General features: G+C 35.7%; 2 protein-coding genes across 9 annotated transcripts in view; one reads left to right on the top strand and one right to left on the bottom strand.

The window, feature by feature from the left end:
• Window positions 1-20,321, top strand: part of Dcx (doublecortin) — a 349,437-nt gene that overhangs the window by 65,490 nt on the left and 263,626 nt on the right. For 5 of the 8 annotated variants that reach the window (XR_010046622.1, XR_010046623.1, XM_063246295.1 and 2 more), the window contains exon 5: window positions 17,936-18,036. The exons of 1 other annotated variant lie outside the window; for it this stretch is intronic. The gene's annotated coding sequence lies outside the window, so the exon portion shown is untranslated. Of the gene's footprint in view, window positions 1-1,906; window positions 5,715-6,250; window positions 6,538-17,935; window positions 18,037-20,321 lie in introns of those variants that run through there. 2 more of the 8 variants (XR_010046621.1, XR_010046624.1) reach the window with 2 other exon arrangements.
• On the bottom strand, window positions 6,658-16,996 carry Sertm2 (serine rich and transmembrane domain containing 2). The gene is made up of 2 exons (XM_023564149.2): window positions 16,553-16,996; window positions 6,658-10,974 (listed from the first exon to the last, which is right to left on the bottom strand). Exon 2 carries the CDS (start codon window positions 10,177-10,179, stop codon window positions 9,907-9,909), a length of 273 nt encoding a protein of 90 aa, XP_023419917.1. The 5' UTR covers window positions 10,180-10,974; window positions 16,553-16,996; the 3' UTR covers window positions 6,658-9,906.

The raw sequence follows: 20,321 nt of genomic DNA, 5'->3' as shown, positions 1-20,321 counted from the left end.
TAGTTCTATCAGTTTTTGCTTCATACATGTTCAAGCACCGTTATAAAGTGTGTACATTTAAGGTTTTTACCGGTTAAACTGATCTTGTTATCATTATGAAGTGACTATGTGTGCTAATATTCTTTGGCCTGAAATCTAGTTTATCTTCTATTAACATAGCCACTGTAGCTTTCATTTGACCACTGCTAGCATGCTATGCCTTTCTCTTTAAGGTATTTGTGTCTTTATAAGTAAAGTGCATTTCCTGCAGGCAGCATGTAGTTTATCTTAATATCTTATTTAGTAGGATACCACTGCCTTTTAATTAAAGTTTCACCTTCTATTCTTTCTTTAGCTTCTTTTCTAGCTTTTTGGGGGCTATTATTATAGCAGTAATCATAATGATTATATGAAGCACTGACCTTCAGTCTAAGAATTACTTTTTTAGTTATATGTTTCTTGTATAGAGCATATTGTTGGATTTTGTTTCTTGATCCATTCTGCCAGTCTGTTTCTTTTGATTGGTGAATTGAGGCCATTTACATTGATGATTATATCTGCTGATGTATTGGCTTGTCTTTGTCATGTTATTTTCCTATTGTTGGTTCCCTGCCTTTTTCCCTGTGTCTTATTGCTTGCTCTGCCTGGTGGTTTCTTAGTATTGTGGTTATTTTTATCTGGGTCTAGAATATCTTTTAAGTACCCTTTGTAGGAATTGTTTGGGGGTCATGGGTTTCTTCAGTTGTTCTTTGTCATGGAAGTGTCTTATTTCTCCAATAATTTTGAAAGATAGCTTTGCAGGGTACATCAATCAGGGTTTGAAGTTGTTTTAGCATGATACTGGCAAAAACCAGACCTGAGGATCACTGAAACAGATTAGAAGATGCAGACATAGCTAGAAGCACACTCAAAAAACTTATCTTTGACAAAGGAGCCAAATATGTTCACTGGAAGAAAGATAGCATCTTTAATAAATGTTGTGGGAAAACCTGGCTTTCCATATGCTTAAGACTAAAACTAGGCCCATGTCTGTCACTATGCACTAAACTAAAATAGATCAAAGATCTAAATGTTAAAACAGAAACACTAAATCTACTGGAAGAGAAAGTAAGTAGAAACCTAGGAGACATAGGTGTAGGCAAACAGTTCATGAACAAAACCTAGGCTGCATAGGAAATACTTCAAAGAATCAACAACTAGGAACTCATTTTATTAAAAAAACTTTTGCACGTAAAAAGAAATCACTATAGCATGAGAAGACAATCCACAGAGTGGGAAAAAGTTTTAGGCAGCTGTCCCTCAGACAAAAGACTATCTACAATATATAAAGAATTGAAAAAAAACAAATTTGAAAACCCAATACAAAAATGGGCATCTGAGATGAATACACATTTCTCAAATGAAGAAATGTAAATGGCAAATAAATGCATAACAATGTTCAGCATCATTGGTCATTCAAGAAGTAAAAATTATAACACTGAGATTCCATCTCATTCCAGAAAGAATAGTTATCATCAAGAAGTCTACCAATAACAAATGCTGGAGGGCTGTGGGGAAAAAGGAACCCTTTTCCACTGTTGGTGGGAGTGTGGACTGGTGCAACCACAGTGGAAATCAGTCTGGAGGTTCCTCAAAAAACTAGAATTAGAGGTCTTATTTGACCCAGCTACTTCTTTTCTGGGTATCTTTACAGAAGAATTAAAAACATCATACAACAATGGTATATGTGCACCCATGTTGATAACAGTTTCTAATAACTAAATCTTGGAAACAACCCAAATTGCCTATCAGCCAAGGAATGGATAAAATGGATGTGTGTCATGGTTTATGTCTGTAGCCCCCAGGCCTCATGAGTTTGCATTGTGCATTTGTGATTGGTTTATTGTCTAGTGCTTGGATTGATGGTGTCAGTGCTATATCCACACAGGGGTGGAGCCAATGTGTAACATAATGGCAGGAAGAAAGCGTGTCTGGCTTTTTTGTGGGTTCCTGCCTTGCTGTTTGCACCCTCTACGAACTGTGGCTCTACCATGCCCGCCTGCCTTGGAGCTGAGTATGGACTGAAACCTCTAAAAACTGTAAGAAATAAACCTTTCCTTTCCCATCTTTGGGCTTCAGGTATGTTTCAGCGACAAGTAAAAAGTAACTAAGACAATGTTACACAATAGAATACTAATTAGCCATAAAGAAGGGTAAACTTGAAACTTTTATAGGTAGATGGGTACAATTTGAGATCATAATCATAAGTGAAATAAACCAGGCTCACATGTGTAAATATCATATTGTCCCTCCGGTGTCAGAAACTAAAAAAGTAAATTATGTCTAAAATGTACAATATATATTGTGAAATGGGAAGAAATTATTCAAAAGGAAAAAGGAACTAGAATGGGAGAAAGGAGAAAGGATGATGGAAAAAGGGGAAAAATGCAAATCAGTTATACTATTGGTGTTTCTTAGTTCACTGAAAAGGAAAGTTTGTGCTAATATCAATTGGTGAAATTTTAATGTCCAATTTTGTACTCTGAATATCTATTTTAAAGACAACAATATGCAATGTATTAACTATTGTTATTCTTCTAATATTTTATTATGAAATTTTGTTTTACCTTTATTCTATAAAATAAAAAATTAAAAAATAAATCACTAACTGAAACCATGTCCACAAACACATGCATCTGAGCTCAGACTGACCCTTTATGCTTACTTATTCTTTTCTGGCATTGCAAATCTTTGCTTTCTACTGCACAAGCAGTTGGTGTTTGAGTAGTAACTCAGGACTTTGGTTTTAAATTAAACCTAAAATTCCAGTCATAACCCAAGTCACTCATAAGCTAGGCTGGTCATGACTTGAGGATCCAAATGTTATTTTCTTACAGTGAGGGGCAAAGTGACTAAGACATTTATGGTTGAATGCCAATATTATGCCACTTCTTAGTCGTGTGAACTAAGGCAAATCATTTAACCTTTTGAAACCTCACTTTCTCATATATAAAATGGGGATAATAATACGGCCTACTTTGAAGGCTTAAGTTTAAATAAGAATGCATGTAGATGATTAACCATAAAGCTTGAAACAAAATAAATATGCAAAATATATTAGAAATTGTAGTTATTTTGTGACAGATACAGTCTTCAGTCTCTTTTAAAAAAAATTAAAAACAAAAATAAAAAAGCGAGTGAACCAAAAAACTAACAGCAAAAGCAAAATGACAACAACAACAAAAAACAATAGAGATAAGGGGTTTCAAACCAAGAAAACAGGAATTTGACAATGGTTGTTATATTGCATATTGTTATCTTCAAAATAGTTGCTCAGGTTACCAGATACCAGCATGTGAAATTTACCAAACAATATCATTTGTCTGTAAGCAGTTTCTTTCCTTTTTACTATACCTACTGTAACTTTTGGATCTTATTTACTCTTTCAGTTTCCTACACTAACGAGACAACATGGTGTTTACACATGCAAGTCTGATTTATTTCACTTAAGAGTATAGTTAAGAGTATAGTTTCAGGCTCATTGTACTGTACAGGAAAACCTGCCCAATTTGGGACATATCTGTTACTAGAAACATAATGAGCCAAAATTCTTTCCCTTTATTTATCTCTTCAAGCCTAGTAATAGATCCTTTCATCACTTTTTGTTGGCCCTTTAATTCTGTCCACCCATTTGTAAATAGTAATGCCTCCATTAGAGTTTCTTTTTTTTTTTTTTTTTTCTTTTTGAGACAGGGTCTCGCTATGTGGTTTAGGCTGGCCTTGTAGCCCAGGTTGGTCTCGAACTCACAAGGATCCTCCTGCCTCAGCCTCCCAGAGTGCTGGGATTACAGGCGTGAGCCACCATGCCTGGCTCATTAGAGTTTCTTTACTCACATTTTTTTGAGAAGGCTACTGTCTTCTGTCAGGACCATGATCAGTACAATCTTGTACGTGTGCTTGATAAGTCACCCTTGTTCATGAAAGCCTCTCAGGACTTTCTTCTGAGCCTTCACATACATGGCTCCTTTTGTTTCTGACTTCCATTGGCCCATTTTATTTCCTATTTATAATTCTGCTTGTAATCTTTGTAATCTTTGTATTTGGTCTCCCATCTTAGAATCTTACTTATTCCATCAAGGACTTTGGCTGTGACTTATTGTTCTACTTCTTCCATTTCCAAGTGTCTCTGGGGAATCTAGTTTGAGAACCTTTAAACTTACTCCTTTCCATCTTGCTATAGGTGTATTTTCTGCATTCCAGACTCATTACTTGACTGCCTGCTTACCTTCTATATTTGAGTAAATACTTGATGTGACAATGAATTGGGATACTTAAAATCACTCATAATTTTTCAAAATGTCTTCAGCTTGCTTTTAGGGTTTTTTGTTTGTTTGTTTGTTGGCTTTTTTGAGACAGTGTCTTGCTGCCTCAGCTTCCCAAGTACTGGGATTACAGGCACACACCACCTCACCAAGTCACTTGCATTATTATGAGCATTTCCTTTTCCTTTTCTACATGTATTCCTTGTTTTGTCTGTTTCACAAGGATAACAATTCAGTACTTTTTTCTCTTTCAATGTCGTAGGATTTACTATAGACCACAAATGTAATGGCCATGCCCTCTTAAAACACCATAGAATTTTAAATAAGCATGCCATTTTTACTTAAGTGATACTGTTCCTATTTCTAAGGATGGAAAAGGGATGACAGTCATATGTATGAAGAATCAGTGTTGACTGTGAACATTAAATCAAATATCATAGGATTGTGCTTTGCATTAGGTGATAATCCATCTATATTTCTCCTACATTGATTTCATTAATAAAAATTAAATTGCAGGGTCTGCCTGTATATAAACATTCCCAGTCTTTTAATATATCTTGCTGTGACTACACAGTTATTTTAAGAGATGCCAGAATTGTATTTATTTTGAATTAATGGACATGGGGAGTTAACCACATATGGAGCTCACCTGTTGTTTGCAGAACCTGGAGTGTTACAGAACCATTTTAAAACATCTTTTCAGTACTCCAAAGCAAAGTGTGGGGAGGCGAGTACTAAACCAGGAGAACAAAGACTTGCAAGTGTAATCTGAAATCTGCCTCTGTGTAGCTATGAATGCCTCATAAATTTTTCCAGCATTGTGCCCTCTTTTGTAAGACAGACTTTATCATGCTTCCACAGGGTTGCTGTGAGGATCAAAGGAAGGAAATACAATAGATCATTTTAAAGTATCCTGCAGGGAAGACTGGCACTGTAGACACCTGATCTTAAGTCTCCCCTCAGGTTACCATCACTGACTGCTGGCAGTCATTCCTCTTTCCACATTTTATTAATAATCAAACAAGTAAAGGTTAGAGAACAAGAAAAAATAATGATATATCAAAATAAATGCTTCAGAATATGCAGTTGTTAACTATGTACATTGAGATGAAGAGAGAAATGTAAAATTTTTTTTTGTCTTTTTCATTTTATCGGTACCAGGGATCGAACTCACAACTGCCTGCTTGCAAGGCAGGCGCTTATGCCGCTGAACTAAATCCCCAGCCCCGAGAAATGTAAAATTCTTTACATTTCCAAACAACAGATTTTTTTTTTGTTTTCAGAATTTATTGTTCAGAGATTAAAAATAACATGCTAAATATTAATACAAATATGTTTGTTTTTATACAATATGAATCTACTCCAAATATAATTTTTAAGAAACAACTCCATTTTTCCTATAGATTTCTTTTACAATGTGTTTATGAAGGTTTTTTGTACAAATGCAGGTGAATAAAATTTATTATTAAATATAACCATTATAAATGCATTAAATGGACCCCTTCTACCTACTTTGTAAGTATGGTGGGATCTGCAGTAGCCAAACTCAGTTATGAGTCCAAAGCTTCAGATTTGGCATAAATGGAATGGTTGGGCTGAATGAATCCATGTTTACTTGATTCACCTTAGTATTTGCTGCCAAACACATACCATATATTTCACATTATACCTTGATTTATAAACCCATGATTCTGAAATTATGAAATGAATATTTTTGAAATTGAATTATTTTAAAATATAAAGGAGTTTACTATTTAAAATAATTTACATGGTACTTTTTTATTAGACTGAGTTATATAGTATATTGCCACTATCTGAACATTTTTGGACTGCAAAATATTAATTTAATGTGGCTCAATGTAATAAAAAGTGAAGTATCTTTGGCTTTGCCTTAAAACATCTTTGTTTTTTGTTGTTGTTGTTGTTGTTGTTGTTGTTGTTGTTTTTAATTTTTTTTTTGTCTTTTTCAGTTTTTATCGGTACCAGGGATCGAACTCACGACCGCCTGCTTGCAAGGCAGGTGCTTATGCCGCTGAGCTAAATCCCCAGCCCCAACATCTTTGTATCTAAATATACCTGTTTATATATAGCTAATATGAAATTTTGGGCAAGAATGGGGTGGGCCAGCTAACATTTTGTACAGAAAACTAAATTCAAATTATGCCCACTGGTTACTGTAGCAGACTCATTGAGCAGTAATATATGTCCATTCATAATTTGCGATATGACATAATAAATTTTAGTATAAATGGAAAAATTATTTTCTTTACAGTGTGTTTTCATTCACATATTCAGTTTATTTTCCTAAAGATTAAATACTACATGAGTTGCCATAGTAAAACATCAGTTTAAATTATTTCCATTCATGTCTTCACTGAAAATTGTGGGGGTTATGCTGCTATTTTAGTGCAGTCAGTGCTGTATGTTTTTGATGAATGCTCAGAAAAGAGCTAGATCCCATGAGGGTAGTTGTGATTAAAAAGGATAGTTGTTTTCTAGGTAAGTAACCTGATCACAAATTATGAATCATCATATAAATCAGTGATTACAGGGAATTTTAATCCCCCCAAATTTGGTTGGGGAGGTCCCGTAAGCAGGGAGCAGATTTGCAGTCTATCTTCATAAGATTCAGCAACAATGCATCAAATATCTTCCTATTTGCTACTGTTTGAAAATGTAATCAGATCCTTCGTTCACCCAATCACTGACTTCTCAACTGTAAAATGCATTTAAATACTGTGGACACAAAAAGGAGAAGATGGGATGCAGGTGAATACATGTCCTTAAGTTCTGAGGTATAATTCCAGCCTTTGACGAAGTCCATGTATGGCTTTCATGTATGTTAATCTTTTAAAAGTCCATGGCAAGAGCTGGGTGTTAAAAACTGTTGGTCAGCTTAACACCAATGGAATGAAATCACTGTGGTGCTGAATGTAGATGCTCTACCTGAGGAAAGTTGTCAGCATAAATAGAGACGTGAGAAGGAAAAGCTATAGTGTTAAGGTGTGGAGGTATTGTGGGTTCTCCAACATGTTGCTGATTGAGCCATTGATTCTTCTGGAGAAGCTCTGGTCATCATATTGAGCATTGTTTCCTGGCTCTAGAGAAGACATGTGCTGCTTGGTCTGCAGGATGAACTCGTCAAGCTAGCTGCCTGGCATGTACTGGACTGTGCTTATCCCTGGAGGAGCTTGGGGGCCTCCCTGTCACTAAGGATGGCTGTGATACTTTTCAGGACAGCCCTGGTCTTTGTTATGCGTGTGGCTTCTTGGCTCCCGCATAGTACCCTCATCCCACCAGCACAGCTCCTTCACCTCACTGACATGGACCTGCTGCTCACTGACATGGACCTTCTGGCTTCTACTGCTGACCTTTGTGCCTTCCTGGCATGGATCCATAAAAGAAACTGGCATCAGTCCTTCCTTTGGGCTCAGGACCTCCAGTTGAACTCATGGGAGGCAGTGTCATGAACTCTGGGTTTTCATCGGGACTCATGTGCGACATTGCTGAAGGATTTAGGCCTTTGACTAAATATTCTACGTCTTTGGTGTTGTGGATAGATTTCCTGCATTTTCTTGTGTTAACTCTGGGTGACCACCATAAAAATAATATTATAAACTCCATGTCCTGATTCTAATTGTTCTCAGTGCACAACCCCTGACTACTGGGGATTTAGCTAGGTGGCATAAGCACTTGCCTGGCAAATGTGCAGTCATGAGTTTGATCCCTGGTACTAAAAGTCCGTCACATCTGTGTGTTCAATAAAGACAACCTTTGTTTCTAAGGTGGCTTTGTTTCTAAGATATAATATGAGTCACTTTGCATTTTAGAAAAGAAAGCAAAAAGCGAACTATATACCTTATTCGAGCCTTAGCCTACCTGCTAATTTGTTCTGAATGATGCAGAATTCAGCTGCCATCTCTGACAGGGCACAATTTTAACAGGTAGAGCAGAGTCTACCTTGCTGCTAAGTTTAGCTCTGCATATGGGGATTTCACACTTTTCAGCCCCTTGGAGAGGAGAGCATTGTCAAATTAATACAAAAGTGGAAAGCATTTGGGAATTTCACCACCACACTAGATTTAGAATACAATAAAGGGGCCAATCTAAATTGGTTACAGTGATAGAGGTATTAATTTCGCATCCATTCTACTTCTCTCTTACCACCACTGCAGTTCCCCATGGAGTACCCTATGCAATCTGATGACAAATTTAAATGCAAAGAATGACTGATTTTTTGAGCATGTAGAATCTAACATAGTGTTTTGGTGGCTAAACTGCTACTGGCTTTCTGATTTCTATCTTGTAAACAGTATTCATCTCTTTTGGGTTTTCTTTGGAAATTTAATTTAAAAGAATAAAATCCTCCCCTACTGACATATTAGGGCAACTTATTTAAATGAAAGTTTTCAAAATATATTTTTCCCTGAAGATAATAAATGGTCTTTTGGTAGGGATAAGGAAAGGAAGAACATTTTTTGGGAAAGACAATATGTTATTTTAGGACATTTATCTTAATAAGGATTTGTTGGAAGGTGTTAATTTTTTCCTCTGTCTTTATTTATTTTCTTGTACTTAGATCTTAAAAAGAGTCTAGCAGTGACGATCGGGTTATTATTTTTTTCAGCAAAAAAAAAAAACACCCAGAAACCCAAAACCAACCAAACAAAAAATCCTACAACACACCTTCAAAAGATAGAAAGTTTTATCCAAAGTCAAAATTATTCAATGCCAGAATATCAAAATTATTTCATTTCTGCCTTAAAATACCTTCTTTTTCAAAGCTACATTTTTACAAAGTTTTTATTTGAGTGCAACTTAATCCTGAAGTTTGACACAAGGGAGAGAAAGGTGCTGATGTGTAGTGTAGAATTCCTTGTCATGAGAACATTTTGACGTAATTTTTCCTTGATATGGGATCAGTTCATCATTCCAGATTTTCATTATACATCTGGCATTATCTGAGTTTTTAAAAGTCGAGTAATAGTAATAACAGAGATATAAGATGCACATTTTTTTCTTATTAGATGAATTTAACTCATCTTCTTTCTGGAAAGCTGCTCCTTAAATTGAAACCGTTTCTTTACATCTCTTCTTTCATTTGGGACAGATTTGATGAGCCAAAATGATGAAACCATTATTCTTTTGGGAAAGGGATAGTGATCCTCTTCTGTTAACTTCTGATAAGATTCAGTTTCATGTTAACATAGGCGATTCTTTAGGGCCAAACTGAAGAGTTAAAACTTGTTTTTTTTAATGGTACCATCTTGAAACACTCATTTTTCAAAGGAAAATTTTCCTTGTTCTCATAGCTTGTAGGAATCTTGTATTTTTAACAATAGCATCATATGAATTTCTGTGGTCTGAGGTTTGTTGAAGGCCCCGGCTCTTTGGTTACTATGGAAACCTGCCCTCCCAACCAGCTGTCATTTCCTATATCCTTTTCAAAGAATGAGTCTCAGGCCTCTTATATATCCCACAAGCAGAGTCAAGAGGAAGAATAACACAAAGAAAACGTTAACAGGTTATTGTTACACAGGAAGCTTTGTGTAAGAAAGCAACATTTTCTGCACATCAGCATACAAGGGTTCAATCAGATCCACTAGATCTCAGCCTCATTCTGGCTCTAAGGAGTGGGGATTCGACTCTGCATCTCCACATCTGTAAATTGTGGGGCACTTTCTACGCTTTCAGAGGTGACGGGCGAAATGACATGTTTGAGCCGAAGGAGCATTGTGAAGAGCAGAATGAGGAGAATGGCCAGGAGGCTCAGGAATAAACCCACATACATGTACAGGTTAGAATACTTCTCTGAGGTGGTGTCAACCTCTGTGGCCAGAGTAGGAAAATGGGCCCTCCCAGTGAGATTTCCATGGTACTTAAAATACACCTCCGTCATCACTCAGTATGAGTTGATACCTCTTTGATTTCTATTGCCTTGGTGGCATTCCAGGTCACTCACACAGTCTGTGAATATGCTTGGGGTATTCTAACAATCTGACATAAACTCATCACTCTTGGAGTGAAATCATGGTGCACAGACAAGAAAACAATAATGTTCTAAATTGATAATTTCTACACTCTCTGTCCTCTAGCACAGTAAGCACCTTCCTCCCAAATAGGTTTTTATCAAAATTTCTTAATGAAGTAAAAACTGATCTGTAAAAAATAGATCTATAAATAAAGCTTTATTTTTCACACTCCTACTCTTACACTGATTAACTGTAGTGAAACTGTTTTATAATACTGGTTGGGGACAAGAATCGCTTAGAATATTATATCCGACATTTACTGTGTTTTGTTAGAGGGAAGATGGATCCCTTTTGCCTACAGCCTGTCTATGAGTGTGGACTAAATGCATGAAATTTAATTGGATTTTTCTGTGAGGAGACTTTCTAAAGGCATTTATGTATTTCTGTCTCATTATATATGAGTTTTCACCCCAACTTGTCTGTCTTTCTGAATGTCCCTGAGGATGCAGACTAAAGTTCCTGCCCAACTGCACAGCTTGAGGGCTGAAAGCCTAGAAGACATAAATTTTTTACAGCCTTGTTGGTGTCTCTCAGTGTAGTTTGGAGGGGAAATGTTGTCAGACCTGGTAATTCTCAGATGTAGGAGATCTCAGAGATGCTGATAGCAGTAGGCCTAGTTTCAGAAGATTTGGCTTCTAAGATTCTTCAACACACTTATTTTCCTGGAAATTAAAAAGAAATCGAAGATAAAATATTCAGGTGTTTAAGGGAAGTGGATGACAATATATTTCAAAATAAAAATGAACTTGGTTTACTATAAGCAAACTAGTTTTAAAATAATGTAATTTTCCATAATTTTGAATGTCTTTTTTTGTGAATATGTAGTCCTGGGGATTAAACCAAAGGCCTTGAGCATGCTAGGCAAGTGCTCTACTTTAGAGCTGCATCCTCTGCTATTTTTGTTTGTCTGTTTGTTTATTTATTTTGTACCAAGGATCAAAATGACCTAGCACTGCCAGGCAGGCGCTTATACCACTGAGCTAAATCCCCAGCCCCATATTTCTGTTTTTATTTTGATAAGAAGGTCTTGCTATATTGCTCAGGCTGGCCTGGAGCTGTTTCCTCCTACCTCTGCCTCTTAAGTGACTGAGATTATAGATGTGTACCACCACTGTGCTTGGCTGAGACTCTTTTCTCCATATGTGGGAAATAGCTGTTAAAAGGTTAAAGAAAAGTCCTGATCACTAAACAGCAGCTAATAACTAGGTTCGATTATGACAGTGTTTTTGTATTAATTGATCATAACATTCACCTGGAGTAATTTTAATATGGAAAAACTGGGTTACAAGCTGGATTTTTGAACTCTAATCTTCAAAGTAGGGATTTCAGCAGCACTTTAAAGATTCAGACTTTATTGGACTGGGATCGATCCCAAATATTATTATTTTTTAAAAAGTTCCCAAGTAACCATAAATTGCAACCAGGACTCCCTACTACTGAAACAAAGTATACCTAAACTTAAGAATTTATCAGTTCCAGTGCCAAACTGCAATTTAGTGTATCATAAAATGTTTAAAACTGCAGATTTCTCCCAATTTTACTTTTGTTCTTGCTCATTTAGGTCTTCAAGATGGGAATACATATTATTTTCTGTATTTGTTGACCAGAAGAAAGTGAAAGGCTATGTCTGTGCTGAGCTAAGGAACAGCATCCTTTATTATTAAATAGGACAGCACCTTGTCTTTTTTGGCAAAAAAAATTCCAGTATGTAAAAAGGATCAGTCAATTACTCTTGAAGTTTCCCAAGATGATTATCTTGCCATTTCAAACATTAATTTTGAATGAAATGAACAATATGCAGCCCCATTACCTGTCACAATTCTATGTGTAATAGTAGCAGATTGCTGACAATGTAGTTTAGTTCTCTTTGTTAATATAATCAAGGATAATTAATAAAAACAGCTCGTTACTCTTCCAATCATCTTTAATTTTGCAGTTAACCTGGAACACTTCAGATTGAATTTTATATTCCCCACTCTACATTACTATATTTTCTGTAATCAACATGCTTCTTAGTCTGATTACTTACAAGGTGTGATTAAAATGCATGGTGATATTTAAATTTTAAAAAATTTATTATAGTAAAATATGCATTGCCATTAATATTCATCACCCCCAAATACTTGCCTTTACTTTATTTTTTTTTTTTTATTTTTTTTTTTATTTTTTTTTTTTTTTGTCTTTTTCATTTTTACCGGTACCGGGGATCGAACTCCTGACCGCCTGCTTGCAAGGCAGGCGCTTATGCCCCTGAGCTAAATCTCCAGCCCCCAACTTGCCTTTACTTTAAACACACATCCCTTTGTTCTTGCTACTTTCTGAAGCAGTTCTTGAAGTCCTCCTTTGTAAGTGCATTTACAAAGTAAAATTAAAAAGTACAGTGAATGTTGTTTCTGAGTGTCACCCAAAGGAACTGCAGGCACATAAAAAATCTGGTGTGTCCCCTTGAACTTTCTTCACCAGATCTGGCACCATATAATTTCTGCCTCTTCTTTAGTGTTAAAATGACCATGAAAGGTAAACAGTTTGAACAGATTCAGAACATTGAGTAACCAGGACAGCACAACTAATGAAACGCATGAAAAAGTACTTTCAAAACTTCTTAGAAAATGGCAAGAATGATGAAGTAAATATGTTTTAAGGGAGGGGAAATACTTTAAGCCAGTATTACTGGAAATATATCTTTTAATGTAATTTTTAAAAATTTAAAAATTCAACATATAATTCAGTTACATTTCTCATTGCTTCTATTATCCACTTCATAAGAAACAAAAGCAAAGCCAGGGATTCTCTTTCTACAAGTTTTGGATTAATGGTCTAAGGAAGCATTTTTGTTATGTTTCAAGGTATATCCGTTTTGATTTTGGATTATTTTGGGAGGGAGGGATCAAGGTCCAAGGATATGCTTTTTTATTTGATTCTTTACACACAGAACATTGAGAGTTTATTGGTTTTTCTCTAGAAAGTCAATCTGAAGAATATAGCTAATCCTTTTTCTATTGTTTGGAGGTCCTACTTTTAAAAAGTATTTAAAACAGTGTTACTGGTTGAAGTGTACTATGCAAAAAGGTACCTTGATGTCCAATCCCTCCCCCCCAGTACCTATCACTTTCATTTTATTTGGGAATAAGTTCTTCACAGATGTAATCACAGATGTAATTAAGTTAAAATGAGGTCACTAGGTTGGCTCCAATCTAATGACTGGGATCCCTCTAATGTAATGACAGAGTCAGCCAGTGAGAAGACAGAAACAGAGATTGGAGTGATGTATCCAAAAGCTAAGTAATGGCAAAAATTGCCAGTAAACACCAGAGGCTGGAAATAGGTAAGATTGTCCCCTACAGGTTTCAGACTCAGCTGATGCCTTGATTTTGGAATTTTAGCCTCCAGACCTGAGAAAATAAATTTCTGTTATTTTATGCCATACAATTTATACAACATTGTTATGGTAGCTCCAGGAAAGAAATATACAGAATAACTACCCTGAGCCCTAGGGTTTTGGAAACTTGGATGCAATGTTTGTCAGTATGGGGACTGGTAACTCCTTTCATCAGTTTTAGTACATGTGCTACTGAAAAGAGTACTCTTTTCATCCCGAATAATGCACTTAGAAGTTGCTTATTAAATGCAGACACCTAGGCCTTTTCTTTTGCTACTAAGCCCTGCAGTAGTTTCTCAATAATAATTGAATAATTGCATGGCTATGACTGAAAAAATGCATTTAGCACGGACAATGTGAAGAAAACTAGTCGTGTTGTATCTTTGATTTGATTGTTAGTATAGTTATCCCTTAGTATCTGTGAGCCATTGGTTCTAAAATCCCTATAGATACCAAAATCTGAGGACCCTTAAAACCCTTCTATAAAACAATATAATGTTTGCATATAATTTATACACATTTTCTAGTGTACTTTAAACCATCTGTACATTTTTATAACATCTCATATGATATAAATGCTATGTCTACAGTTATTAGTTAGGGAATAATGACAAGAAACAAAAGCCTATACATTTCCTGTAGAGGCATAGTTTATTTCATATATTCTTAGTTGGCTGAATCTGTGGTTGGTTGAATCTACAATGCAGAATCCTAAGATATAGAAGCCTGACAGAAGAACTTGGAGAAGCGCTTGAATTTCCTTTTCATTCCCCTCTTTTATGCTTTACTTTCTCATTGTGTAAAGGAGATTAAATCCTAAATTTTAATCTAGAATTAAGTAGTAACCACTTTGTTGAAAAAATTGCTTTTGAATTGCTGTTTCAGTTACAAATTTTTAAAGGAATACTATATATAGGGGTTACTATAAAACTAAAATTCAAAGTTTAGAAAGTGCAGTTGTACCTATAGATGAGTTTCAATAACAACTACATTTCCTGTCTATTCTACCCAGTGGACTCTGAATTTTTTTCTTGTGCCTGATATTTATTTATTATTCTATGAAACTTGGAGAAACTTACACAACAATAACATCTGCTATAGTTGTCAGTCTGTTTAAATGTTTCTTTGAGGGTTTGGAAATCTAAATACATTATTTCTCAAATCCTCTATTGTCTGCAGGCCACCAAACACCCTGCCTGGTTAATTTGGATAAGTTTATAGATTTAATAATAGATTTATCCACCATAGACTTTGAAATAAACATTTTTGTATTAGGGAATAATTTTTAATACTCTTCCTATAGCTATGGTTTCTTCTAATAAAACTTTCCAATCAGGATTGTTAGGGCTTTGTTTGGTCACTAATGAAATGCACAGATAATATGGTTGCTCCATTAAAAGTTCTACATGAGAAGGAAAGAAAAACAGCAATACAATTTCAAAAGAAGCAAAAAATCTATTCATTCTGAAGAATTGGATTATTGTGGAAAGACTTTTACAGACTTATTTTAGTATCCTACAGTCCTTTTTGTAAAGCTCATAAACAAAAATCAATTTCTAGCTTTTCAAAAGTGGTTTCAAGTTATAGCGAGTTAAGACAGTGAGGAGTGAGAAAACCTAAAGAATTAGGAAAATAGAAGGCAATGGAGAAAGGGAAAATGAAATAGGAAAGGAAAGAAATGTGAGAGGTGAGTAAAGAGAAAGAGATCAAAGGTAGGAGAAAATGAATGATAAAAGAAGGAAGGGAAGCAGGAACATATTGGGAAAGAAAGGAGAAAAGTCTGAAGGAAAGGAAAAGAAATAATTTTTTTCTCTTAATAATGGGCCAATGTCCAACATTGGAACCTGACTATCCAGCTTTCTTCACCTCTGCTGTAAGTCAAAATACCTACAAATGATGTGAAGGCACTGTTGGATTTCTGTTTGTGTTTTGTCATTAATTAGTTAAATAAAACTGGTTTAAAAAAGAGATATCTTTTTGTTTGTAGTATTGAGCACTAAAATGCCCAACTCTTCAGTAATATTTGACATCAACATAGCATACATAAACCTCACAGGAGCAAAATAGGATATGGTCCCACATCATGAATTTTGCTCCTCGAAATGAGGAGGGAATGTAAAATTTTAGTCGTTATCTTTCAACATCAAGAGGGATTTCTTAGGTGAAACTTGTTTCTAATGAAAGCAGCAGAGGTCTATATAGGCCTACAAAATCAGACTGACATTAGTGCATCAAATATTCATTGAGGGGCTGGGGATTTAGTTCAGTGGCATAAGCACCTACCTTGCAAGCAGGTGGTCCTGAGTTCGATCCCGGGTACCAATAAAAAGATTAAAAAAATTAAAAAAAAGAAGAAACATTCATTGAGTGCCAGGGAAACCCCAGACACTGAGTTCAGCACTGGGAATATATAAATAAATATATCCTTATCCCTGTCTTGATACTGCGTTCCTAGTAGTTACATTTACTTTCTTATTGAAAAAGTTCTGAAGACCTTTGCCTATATAATTCCAAGATGAAATCCTCTTAAGTGGCTAAAGAAAATGATCAGTGGAAAAGAAAAAGAAAATAAGAGTTACCCATTTTAACAGTTTCCAAAAGTTAACATTTTCTGTTTGTCTATGTCTTCCTAGTGAGGGAGAGAAAACTATGGGGAGTTCTGAGCTGTTAAGAGTATTGAGCTCCCCGGCAGCCTATGAAAATACACGTTCAGTAGCAAGCCATTAAGTAATAAGCTTTTTACAAGTAGGAATTGCTTTATCTGCCACAGATGGTGCCTATTTGTCACACCTGCCAATAAATAAAATAATACCGCTCACTTCACCATGAATAGCATCATCATATTTCCAAATTTCTCTTACCTTTGCTGGCTCCAGTTGGCCATTTAAGTATTACCTTTAAAGCTTGCACGGACAGACAACTTGTTCGGGAACATGTCTGGAATATCTGAAAAATAGGCTGAAAGCTTTGTTTTGCCAGAGAAGCAGAGCTATGTTCTTGCGAATTATGCTTTCTCTTTCATCATCCTGAAGAGTCAGCCCTTTCCAGTAAAAGCAGAATGAAATCTTCTATTAGTTATTTAAAATGCCACTTGCCACCTATGAATTAGTGCATTTCCAGATGCCTTTTTCTTTTAAGCGCCAAAGAGAAAAGGGAAGTCTTTGGATGTGCGTGCACCTGCCTTCTGGAACACTTGAATGGAAGCAGGGTGAATTAGTTAAATCCCCAGTTCCTCATTCGCAGGCGACAGTTTAGTGCATGCAGGAAAGGTTGCAACTCAGCTCTGCTCTGCCTAGCCTTGTGGAGCCACACAGAGAGGGAGGAGATAAAAGAGAAAGGAAGCAAAGTTTGTATAAGCCCTCCACTTTAACCCTTTCCAGGCTTCTTCCTGAATCCTTAGTATTTCTAAGCCTCCCTCTTTTTGGAAAAAGTGCTTCATATGTCATTTAAAAGAATCAGATTTCTTGCTCAATTCAAGGATTTTTTTTATCTTAGATAATACAGAATTGAAATCAAACATGCCAAAATGTAATGGTATTTACATAAGTCCATTTTTACAAATAGAATGTATGCATGTGTATGTTTCTAGGACTAGGAAACCTTTTTTAGGCATTAGATCAATATGTTTAGCTGGGATATTTTATGGAAATATAAGGTAAGCTTGAGTTTCTTGTCGAGGCTGTAAAGTCTTTAAAGAAAGCCTATCTATCCAGAGATGTTTCATTAAAAATGAATTCTCCACCTGTAGTTTAAATGCCCTTACCATTTTTTAGATAGCAAAGGCAAGGAGATTACCAGTTCTGGGGTGCCTACTTTGCATAAAGCATTTGATATAAAGAACTTCATTTAATTCTCACAACAACTCTATGACTTGAATTCCTCATTTTACAAACGGGAAAACTGCATCTCAAAGAGAAAGTCTGTTGTGCAGTTTAGTGAGCCTGGCACCAACATTTAAAAACAAAGCAGAGTTATCCCAAGGTTTTTGTTCTTTTCTCTGCAGCAGTATTACTTGAACTTTGTGAGTCTTGGATGTGTTACACTATCTAATGAAAACTATGGACCTTTGGGGCTGGGGATTTAGCTTAGTGGCATAAGCACCTGCCTTGGAAGCAGGTGGTTGTGAGTTCGATCCCCGGTACCAATGAAAAAGACAAAAAAAAAAAAAAAGAAAAGAAAAAAGAAAACTATGGACCTTTTTCTTCCCTCAGAAATACTTAATTTCTGTTTTCCATGGTCTCCAGGTTAAGGACAATGAAATGACTCACATCGCTTCTTCAACATCATACCATCATTTGTGCATTGTTTATCAAACAACATCTGACCGTCAACAATTTTTATTATGGTAACAATAATTATTGTATTGTTAATTATTGTATTGTCAATAATTGTATGTCTTGTCAATCTTTAAGAAATTGCTGTATTAATTTTCCCTTTATTTCCACAGTCTCCTTAACAACTCCTGTAACTTTTGTCTTTTCCTTTGCCTCATCTCAGTAGCTATAATGAGTTGAGGCTCTCCTTGAAATCCTTAGTGCCTCACCAGCATGGTCTAGTACCTAGTTTCTCAAACAGTAGAGTATGCTGGAATTTCTCAAACTGAAGTACTGTACCCAAGATTCATGAAAGTATGCAATAAGCCCAGTACGTTTTTACTTGGGTGCTTGGACAGGAAGAACATAGATCTTTTAAGTGATCATTTAAAACTTTTTATAATAGATACATTGTAGAATAAAATGCAAATTTTGCATGTATTTTTATGATCAAACATGAGACTACAGAGAAATTTTGTTCTTTTTTTTTTTTTTTTTTTTTTTTTGTCTTTTTTGTTTTTATCGGTACCAGGGATCGAACTCATGACTGCCTGTTTGCAAGGCAGGCACTTATGCCACTGAGCTAAATCCCCAGCCCCTAGAAATTTTGTTCTTGGTATGAGATTTTTTTGGGCTACTCAGACATTTCCAGGGATTTATGTTCTCTGTTCTCTGTTCTCTGCCATTTTGCATAATTTGGTGGAAAAGCTCAGAGATCATGGTAGAGCAGAAAGACAAGAAACTTTAAAATCATGTAGACCTTGCCTCAGCTTTGATTTCTATTTCCTTGATTACCCTAAAATTAATTTCTCTAAGACTCAACTTTCTTATCTTTAAAGCAAAGGAAATTATAAAAGAGGGATTATATGAGAATTTGTCTCCAAATCATGCTTTATAAATTCTCAGTAAATGCTAATATTGTGTCAAATTTTTAGATGTCAAAAGAGGATTAGGCTGCTTGAATTTAATTGGAGGTTTTACCAGGGATAGTTTATCTTTTCTTACTTAAGTATAAAAATAAGAGTTATGGAGCATGATATTAAAATTCTAAGAAGACATAGTAGGTACTTTATAATAGGTTAAAAAATTATAAAACCAAGTCATCATATGCAGAATTTACAAGAGAAATGTTCTAGAATAGGTTCATTACCAAACAGGGTATGAGGAAGTCCCCCAAGAGGTGATGGGGACCCAATTTAGTCCAATGGGTAGTTCTTTTTATTTTTATTTTTATTTATTTTTTTGTACAAGGGATGAAACTCATGACTTTGCACTTGCCAGGCAGGCACTTATGCCATTGAGCTATCCTCGATGAGTAGTTCTTTACTCTTACCATGAAAAAAGAGTTTCTGGACATGCCATTGTGCAGCACAGGCAGATTTATTAAGCAGAACTAGAAAGTAAGGGAGAATAGGGAATGGCCTCCAATTTAAGTAACTGCAGGAGGCCCCATCTGATGGGAGGATTCAGACTGACCTGCTCACAAAAACAGGAGGCCAATATTTGGGATTGGCTGAGATGTGCCAAGATCTGACCAGTCACCTCAGTTCTGGTTCCAAGTTTCAGCTCTGGAGGAAGCCTTATGGCTTGGGGGCAATTTAGTTTTTAGTTTTACGAGGGTGATCTCATCAGAGGGTAGTCTGTGAGGGTCTGCTTTTCCTGGAATCAAGGTGGTTACAGTTTGAGAACAATGGTTGGAGACTTTTTTTTTTTTTTTTTTTTTTTTTGGTACCGGGGACTGAACTCACAACCTTGCACTTACCAGGCAGGTATTATGCCGCTGAGCTAAATCCCAGCCCAATGGCTGAAGACATCAAGACATTGCTCCAGAATGGGAGTCTGGAACTGGGCTTTGTAAAATATAGTTCTTGGATATTCCTGTAAATCTTGAAAAAAATTCCTTTTTCTATGTCCTCTTTTATTTTTTTATTTTCTTTTTCTAATTTAAAAAAATGTACGTGTTTAATTTTTGGTACCAGGAATCAAACTCACAACCTTGTGCTTGCCAGACAGACATTGTACTGCTGAGCTATATCCCCAGCCCTCAGTGTCCTCAGTCTTGAAGAGGATGTAATAAACTGGGTAAATTTAGAGCTAATAAGCTTTATATTACAGGCACCTCTTAAATGTTTTAACATTCCTGCATGTACAGCTGAGCAGGGATCTAGAGATTTAGCTAATAAGGGAGACAAAACAATTGAGTTTCTTTTCTCCTTCCTATTTATTTATTTTTTTTTATCTTATGGCAGTATCAAGGAACAAAAAGGCATCTGATAATGGATGGAAGTGGGAATAAAAATTGTTGAAAACGTTTCTT

Source organism: Cavia porcellus, unplaced genomic scaffold, assembly GCF_034190915.1.
Source record: "Cavia porcellus strain 051 isolate PalLab524CR breed Dunkin Hartley unplaced genomic scaffold, mCavPor4.1 scaffold_3, whole genome shotgun sequence".
In the NCBI taxonomy this organism is placed as follows: Eukaryota; Metazoa; Chordata; class Mammalia; order Rodentia; family Caviidae; genus Cavia; species Cavia porcellus.
The sequence above is the reverse complement of the archived record's forward strand: the minus strand, read 5'-3'. Positions and strand labels throughout refer to the sequence as shown.